The following is an 8,704-nucleotide window of genomic DNA, read 5'->3' on the forward strand; positions in this document are numbered from 1 at the left end:
GGATGTATGTGGTAGGGTGATGGTGTGAGATTGATCGTTGGGTTTGGATGATTTAACATTGTTCTTGGACTGTGACTTGTTGTTGGGTGTATGATGACGAAGCTAGTTGGCGTGGATCAATCAAATACCTTGGCTCAGACACAAGTTGTGGCGTTGTAACTGACCTAAATCATGTCATATACTGTTGAGTTGGTCTAGCACCCTGTATGACTGGTTCATTTAAGATGTATTGTCATCGATTCCTCCAATAACGACACATTTCTTTTGCGAAGTCCCTCCAATCGGAATAATTCCATTGGACATCGACTCTTTGTTGATGTCAAACTCCCAAACACGTCGGAGGTTCTGGAATTTGTTGTTGCATGCCGAACTGCAGTTTTACCCGGTCACTCTGGTGCATCTCCACATTAGTGAACCGGATAATTGGTGCTTTTGTTATCCAAACTGCATCATCGTCATGGTTAACCTGATGATCAAGATCTAAATATGACCTCCAGATAAACTGTACAAGAATATGACCTGATTAGATGATAAATAATTTGATAATTATTTTTTAATCAAAATAAAGTTGTGTTGGAGTATTACATCGTCTGGTCGAATGTGGTCCAATAGATTACGATAGACTACTACAGCGTGTTTCGGACACCTGTTGTAGTTCATCCCTCTAAATGACCACCTAAATCAAAAACATTTGAAAAAAATATTAGTTAGAGTTAGTTGTAATATAAAATCTAATAACTAGATGTTAAAGTTTTAAACTTACTTTGTTGCAAAAGGGAATATGAATGATTTCTCGTTTACCGGGGCGAGTGACATCATTCTTGACCAACCTCATGCTTGTAGTAAATATGTGCATGAATAAAACGTCCAATTTTTTTTGCATTTTTAGACAACGCACTATATAGATGGGGCAAAACAGCTGAACCCCAATTATATGTGCTTACCTTATTTATGTTTCGTAACAACGATAAATACATAATAATTACCATATTACTTATACTTTCGGGAAATAAAAAATTACCGAATAAAATCATAATATAACACCGAGCTTTAATTATTTTTTCATACTCGGTAGATTCTTCGATCAATGTTATACTCACATAATATTGTTTGAGATATTTTAAATTAATACCTTGACCTCTAGCTTGACCAGAAGTCTCTCCCGTAGCTTGGTCGTCACACAAAGGGGTCCATGGTCCAATTCACAAATGCATGCTCACAAACCCAATGCAAGACCATCAGATGTTCAAACAAATATATATTTCAAAATCGTATTTTTATCGGATGTGTGGCTGCTAAAAAGATTAAATCGACATTACTCTTGTGAATGTATTTAGACATGATTAAAGAAAAAAAAATGAAGATGATTGAAGAAACTGAAGAAAAATGGAAGATGGTAAGAGGTTGTGTGAAATAATATGGGAGATGCGAGGGTGGTATTTATAGAAGAAGTAAAACAAGCATGCGCCAATGCATATGGGGCATACACACATGCACATATGCATGCGTCAATGCATGTGGCGCATAAACACATGCACACATGCATGTGGCGTCTATATGCATTGGTTTTGCATGCATGCGCCAAGACTAATGGCGCCTCCTCTCTAATTTAATTGAATGCGCCAGTTCAACTGACGCATCAATGAAGAAAGATGATTATTTTGATATTTCTTTTGAAAAATAAATTATTTAGAAATTAAAATTAAAATTAATGATTACTTTTAAAAAAATCACAAAATTATTCCTGCTTAATATTTACCTTTAATATAGAACATGCAAGGAAGCATGGAATAAATTAAAAAACTGTTTTTCTTTCTCCTTTCTTCTCATTTTAGGGGAGATTAGCAAGAAATAGTTAGGCCCACAAAATTACGCTCTCACTTTCCTATTTTTCACCAAACCAATAAAAAGAGACATCTCTATTCAATTTCTCTTTCACCAACTTCTCTGTTTTCTACTCCATCTAAAACAAACACACTCTTTAATGTTTGGTCTCCAAAATAAGCGAATATACATTAAAAGAGTAGATGCGTTGCATTTCATACCATCTAAATCTACAGAGACTATTTTCTCAATTAGAATTCATGTAAAATGTTTAATTTTAAAATTTTAATTGACATATTTGAAAAGAAAAGGTTAGGCATAAGTTATTGCATGTAAAATCAAAATTATACAATAAATTATTAATTATAAAGATAGATGAAAAAAAAAATTGATTGAGATACATAGACAAACAGTGTTAACGGATTTTATACCGTCAATTTAGATATTATAAAGAATTTGACTTTATTTTAACCACCTATAAAATAATGTAAATGAATGATGGTGATATATTTACATTTACAGTAACAATTCATACTAATTAATCTCTATTAGAAATATTTATTTTATATAATTATATTAAATTTATTCTTCAATTATTACACATCTTATATCTTATAAAATCTTAATATATGTATGAATACATACATATCAATTTCTTTATCAAATAATTGATTTAAACTAAAATTAAAATTAAATTAAAAAATATTGTTTATATTGTCATGTGTGTACGCATTAAAAAAACAGAGATATGAGAAAGAGTGAAATACTAAAACATATTGAAAATGAATACATATTATTTTACATTTAATTCTAATAATTATTTAAAAAAATATTATTTTTAATAAAATATATAAAAGTATTTCATAAAATACATACACGCATTACCGCAATATAACAAACTAATAGACATATATTGGTCGTTCGTTTTAAAATAAATTAATTGATTGTATAAATTTTTTATTTCAACCATCAAAATTTAGCTCTTATCTCATTTCTTCATTGTGCATTTTAACTAAATTTATTTCATATTAAAATAGTTTTACAAGAAGTTAATGTTACATTATGTAGAAATTTAATTGTTATGCATTCTTAATCTACATCACAAATGATAAAAAAAAATAGAGTTATGAGAAAGTGTTTTTTTGGGGAGAATAAAAAGTAAATGTTTGTTAACATATTTTAACATTCTAGATTGAATGTGACATATATTTGTCTAGAGAGTTTTGATGTCTCAAGTGATTTTAGTAATTGAATGTGACATGTAATTGCTTAGAGAGTTTGGTTTACATTCAGTATTACTTGTCTTTATGTGATTAAAACGTCTTCCCTCTTTATTCGTTTGAGGACCATCAATATTTGTGGTTACATGGAAAATGTAAGCGAATTGTGATGAAGACACAAAACCTCTTTGCAAACGACATATCAAAAATATCAAATAGACCCTACTGCAAAAGGCAACATTTTAAAGAATTCATTTAAATATAACATTGAGGCTTCTCATTGATAAATTCTTCAGATCAAACTTAAACTGTTGGACATTTTTTTTAAAGAAAAACAAACTATAACATGTCCTGTAATTTCAAGTTCAACCTGTTTTTTTAGAATCATCAAGTTCATCCTGTTATTTATACATTTAATAATGTATGTATGCAGACCTACTTTATGCGAGTTGTAATGCTTCTTCACTTTTCAAGTCGAACACCCTGATCAGCGCATCTTCCACGGCCTGAGTGAAAATCAAACGACGCAAAATAGGATTAACGGATGTTGAATTGGATATTATCAGCCAAAAACTGGAAGGAAAGCAAGAGAAAATACCTTGTCTGGCGTGGACGCACCAGATGTTACACCGATCCTTAATGGACCCTTTGGTAGAAAGTTTTCTGTTTCCACAAGCTCGCCATGCTGAAAGATGAAAGCATAACATTTTTATTGATAGTGAAAAAGAGCTAATAGAAGTTAATGAGGTATAAACCTCTTTTTATCAATGCTTACGTTCAACTTGTGTGCTATTCTGTTTCCCGGACCGATTCTTTGCTCACTGTCAATCCAGTAAGAAGGAATTCCGCGTTCCTCAGCTATCTCTTGAAGGTGGGATGTATTGCTCGAGTTCCAGCCACCAACTACCAACATGAGATCCATATCTTTCTCTACCAGCTTGTATATAGCATCTTGTCGCTCCTGAAAGGCAATTCAATTCAACTTTTTTATTCGATCGAAGGCACGTAGAATGGCCACCGGCTAAACAAGCGCTGTAATTATGTTGTATCTTATCCAAAATGAGAAAGAACGTCAAGGACTAGACAAGTGAATATACCTGGGTAGCATCACAAATTGTGTTGAAGCTTATGAAATGCTCAGTAGCGTTTTCCACACCAAATTTGCGCATCATAGTTCTCTCCACTAGTTTCCCTGTGGACCGAATCAGAAAAATACATATCACAATTATTCAAAATTTATGAATAGAGCACACGGGAATCCCTCTTTCGCTAACTCCAACAACAACAAAAACTAACCAATCTCTTCAGTTTCTCCCTTGAGCATTGTTGTCTGGTTTGCAATGCCAAGTTTGATCAGGTCACTGTCTGGATCAAAGCCCTCAGAAATTGCAAATTTGAATTTCTGTAAAAGAGAAACAAAGTAATCACAACATTGAAGACTACAGATTTTGAAAGCAAGGTCATTTACAGGACAGGATAAAAGTCGTACCTCAAAAAATGCCTCTCTAGTTGAGCTGGATCCATTAAGTTCACCACCAAGAATATAGTCGCAAACATATTCAGCCTGGACAAGTTTGACAGTTATGCAAAAATTACAACGAATTTTTTCAATTTAAGGCATTCGCCGCACATAAAATCGACTAGTAGCAGAAATTTAGGACAAACCTCTGCCATATTTTTCACAATTATGTACTTTCCAGCAAAAGAAGCAGTTGCTACCGTTTCCTCATGGGCATATTTACCATGAATTATCGAGGTATAATCTCCTTTCTTGTGTTTCTCGACAACATTCCATACCTTAAGAACAATTCATCGAAGAAATAATTTCAGTATCTGTTGGTGCATATTGATATATGAACTAAATAGATGCAAATCGTCGAATTAGACAACCATCCTCACCTTTGAAACCCACGGGCAAGTTGTATCAACGATTTGAACATTTTTGTCACTCAAAGTCAACATTTCGTCGACTGCGGCTCCAAAAGCAGGCAATATTACTACATCACCCTTGTTGACAACCTCAAATTGTTTCTTTCCTTCTCCAAGAGGAATGTTCTGCACTTCCATTTCCTCTAGCCGCTGCATCAAATTTTAATATCAAGCTCAACAATCAACACAAACAATTAAACCCGTAAAAATACGGTATGTGCAAGAAAGCAAGGCAGTTGTCAAGTTCAAGACACCAATCAATATTTACCAACTCCATCAACGGTTTAATTATACAACAACAACAACAACCAAGTCTTATCCCACTAAGTGGGATCGGCTACATGGATCAACTTTCATCATAATGTTCTATCCAGGACCATGTTTCTCTCCAAATCGTTAATCTCTAGATCTCTCTAGATCGTTAACTGTTCAATTATTACCAATTAAGAAATCGAGAGATCGATGATAGTGATAGGAAATGTATATACCTTATTAACAGTTGGATTATGGATGATTTCATTGGTAATCCAAATTTTTTCATTAGGAAACTGTTTTCTTGCCTCATAAGCAATTTGAACCGCCCTCTCAACACCCCAACAAAAACCAAAGGCTTCCGCTAGCATAACAGTGACATTACCCCATGTATACTCATACTCATTTTCCTTCAATGTCTTAATAATGTCACCTGAAATTACAAGCAAACAAAATACACAAAAAATCACTATTTATTGCATACACACAAACACATAGTGAGCTAAAGCCCTGTAGCAAGGACACCTCTATTGTCTGTGTCAGTGTCGTGTCCGATAGTGTCACTGTCGTATTCCCGGTGTATGTGATTCATAGAGCAAAATCTTGTTTGGATAAACAACTTAATTAAAAGTTTATAGTGCAACATAAATTATTTCCACGAAAAAGAAGAAAATCATATCCAGAAATCAATTAAATAACAAAAACTCAGCAATCCAATTTCTCCTCTGATGTACCAAAATCAAAGACACGATGACTAGTTAGCGAAACTGAATTGACTTGGAATGAAAAAGGGGAGAAAGAAACAAAGAGAAAAGAAAAAAACATCAACATACTGGTATACTCGCGATTCATGAGTTTGAGGGTCTCTTCCTTGTGTCCGAATCCTTTGCGGTTATAATTATCGCTTCTGGTGAGATTCTTTCGGAACACCTTTGGATCAAAATCGGAGTCAGCGGAAGAACGGACGGAGAAGACTTTACCGCACCGGAATCTGACCGGAGAAGGAACGTCGATGCGAGTGACGGGGAGACGGTAAAGATGCGAACAGAAAGCCATGGAAGATACTGTGAAGAAAAGACAAATGGATTCCTATGCTGAGCTGAGGTTTTTTTTATGTCCGCAAACTCTTGTTCTGTATTTTATATTCATCGTTTTGGTTTGTCTAATAGAATAGTACAATTAATATTTTATCTTTTTATCATATATCTAATGAATTTTCTATCTATACACTATCTTGAATTAAAATTTAAAAAACTAATAAATGTTCTTGCAGCCTCCGTTTTCTCTTGATCGTTATTTTGTAGAAACTTGTTATTTTTGTTAAAAAAATTATTTTGATATTTAATATAATATTAATTATTAATTTATAAATAATATCTCTAATTATATACGGTAGAATAGATAGAATAAAATAATATTTCCTCTCTTCTCTTTTACCCACCACATTTATTTATTTTTTTAAATTGCTTGTTTTAAATTCAATGTATCATTAATTATATATTTACTAATGACTTATATGTTTATTATAGAATTAAGATAAATAAAAATAAAATAATAATTAATAAAGAATATCATAGAAAGTATTATTAAAAATAATAAATTTATTTAAAGACAATGTAAAATTTTTTACACTGTCAATGCATCACAATCATCCGTTTGTATTATTCTTTAAATGGTTAAAATAAAAGTCAAACATTTTAAATAAATCAATGGTTATGATTAACTGACAGTATAAAAAATCTCTACACTGTCAGTGTATATCAATTAAATTCTTTATTTAATGTTTAAATAGGTATAATAAAATCAATATTAGATCATAAAAAAACAAAGAAATTCTCGGAGGATACTGGTTTAAAGGACCCATCAAAATGCAAAATTTATTTTGGTGGAGTGCATGAAGATACTCAGCAAACTATCAAAAAGATTATTGGCTTTTCCCAACTATCGTTGCCTTTCAAATATCTGGGAGTGTCTCTAGCTAGCAAGGAAAATCTTTCAAATATCTGGGAGTGCCTCTATCTAGCAAGGAAAATCTTTGTGCATTAGTGCATAACAGGATTTTAAGCAATAGACTTCAAAGTTTCTTAGCTTTGCAGAAAAGTTACAATTGATCAAAAGAGTGTTGTTTGTTGTCACAAGTTATTGGAGGCAGGTTTTTCCTTTATCTCAGAAAGTTACACACGAAATCGAAACCATTTGTCGTAGCTATTTGTGGAGTGATAGTGATGTAATTACAAAGAAAGCCCCAATAGTCTGGAATAAAGTGTGTGATCCCAAAAATGCAGGCGGGCTCAACATCACATCTCTGAAAGAGTGGAATAAAGCGACAAATTGCAAACTTTTATGGAACCTCCAAGCTAAAAAAGATAAGTTTTGGGTTAGGTGGATGAATATCTATTACTTCAAAGGACAAGATGTGATGAGGTGGAATACTACCATTAATTGTTCTTAGATGTTAAGAAAAATCTTGAAGTGCAGACAAGCACTATTTATTGGACAAAAGTGGAGCATAATAGAAATTACAAAACTTCTAAAATATATATAATTATTAGGGGTTCTAAGGAGCAAGGAGATTGGAGAAAAATGATGTGTAGCAACAATGCAAGACCTATAGCAAATTCACTATATGGATGACATTGAATGGTAAGCTTCTCACCAAAGATAGACTGATGAGATTTGATTTGATAAATGATATTAAGTATTATTTTTGCGAAAATGACGAATCAATGGATCATCTATTTTTTTCTTGTGATGGTTCTAATAATATTTGGTGAGACATTCTAATGTGGGTGGGCATCAAAGGAAATCCTGAAAATTGGCTTAGAGATAAAATGTGGATGATTAGAGAAATAAAGAAAAAATGTTGGAAGAGAAAGATTGAAAATAATAATAACTGAAATAATGTCTGAGATTTTTAGGAATATGAATGAGAATATTTTTTACAAAGAAATAAAGACCCGTATTTGAAAGATACGATAATACAAAATATTGTTGTGAGATGTATATTGCATAGAGTTACAAAACCATGTGAATGCAAATCATCTTTATATAGAAAAGGTTTTGGTTGATTGATACCAGGATCCTTTGGATAGGTTTGTACGGATTGTTTTTGGATAATGAGAATTTAATATTTTTATTTCAAATAAAAGAAAAACAAAGAAAAAAAAATTCCAGTCAACTTTAATTGATAAATGTGATGAAATTCAGGTATTGAGATATTAGACAAATAAAAAATAAAAAAAGTGTCTTATTAATCCATTGCAATTAATAATATGTCAATTGCATATTGTGATTCTGAACTGCTAATATTTTATATATTATATTTAAGAGTGAAAAAATTTAATTAGTATACTAAACCAAAATAATAGCAAAAGAATGGTGGAAGTGTTTTTAATTTTTTTTCAAAAATATTTATATAACTTTAAATACAAATGTGTTAGGAGGAAATAAAGTCTTTTAAAAAAAATCTATTTTATATG

General features: G+C 31.8%; 1 protein-coding gene across 2 annotated transcripts; it reads right to left on the reverse strand.

Moving 5' to 3' along the window:
- Window positions 1-3,298: 3,298 nt before the first annotated feature.
- LOC127106160 (4-hydroxy-3-methylbut-2-enyl diphosphate reductase, chloroplastic) lies at window positions 3,299-6,397 on the reverse strand. Of its 2 annotated transcripts, XM_051043449.1 has the most exons (10): window positions 6,059-6,397; window positions 5,462-5,658; window positions 4,944-5,123; window positions 4,710-4,841; window positions 4,534-4,608; window positions 4,341-4,446; window positions 4,142-4,236; window positions 3,820-4,005; window positions 3,643-3,729; window positions 3,299-3,550 (listed from the first exon to the last, which is right to left on the reverse strand). In XM_051043449.1, exons 1-10 carry the CDS (start codon window positions 6,279-6,281, stop codon window positions 3,485-3,487), a joined length of 1,347 nt encoding a protein of 448 aa, XP_050899406.1. In that variant the 5' UTR covers window positions 6,282-6,397; the 3' UTR covers window positions 3,299-3,484. The 2 variants fall into 2 exon arrangements, with proteins under 2 accessions (XP_050899406.1, XP_050899405.1); XM_051043448.1 differs by having other exon boundaries at window positions 4,341-4,608.
- Between the last annotated feature and the right edge of the window lie 2,307 nt (window positions 6,398-8,704).

Source organism: Lathyrus oleraceus, chromosome 7 (assembly GCF_024323335.1).
Source record: "Lathyrus oleraceus cultivar Zhongwan6 chromosome 7, CAAS_Psat_ZW6_1.0, whole genome shotgun sequence".
NCBI classification, from domain to species: Eukaryota; Viridiplantae; Streptophyta; class Magnoliopsida; order Fabales; family Fabaceae; genus Lathyrus; species Lathyrus oleraceus.

What these genes read in the sequence shown, in the direction of transcription:
- LOC127106160 (XM_051043448.1), bottom strand. Translation starts at nt 6,281, where the DNA reads ATGGCTTTCTGTTCGCATCTTTACCGTCTCCCCGTCACTCGCATCGAC. An exon ending in CAATTTGTGATGCTACCCAG is followed by an intron (nt 4,006 to 4,141) that starts GTATATTCACTT and finishes ATTGCCTTTCAG; the next exon opens with GAGCGACAAGATGCTATATA. An exon ending in GTGCGTCCACGCCAGACAAG is followed by an intron (nt 3,551 to 3,642) that starts GTATTTTCTCTT and finishes ATTTTCACTCAG; the next exon opens with GCCGTGGAAGATGCGCTGAT.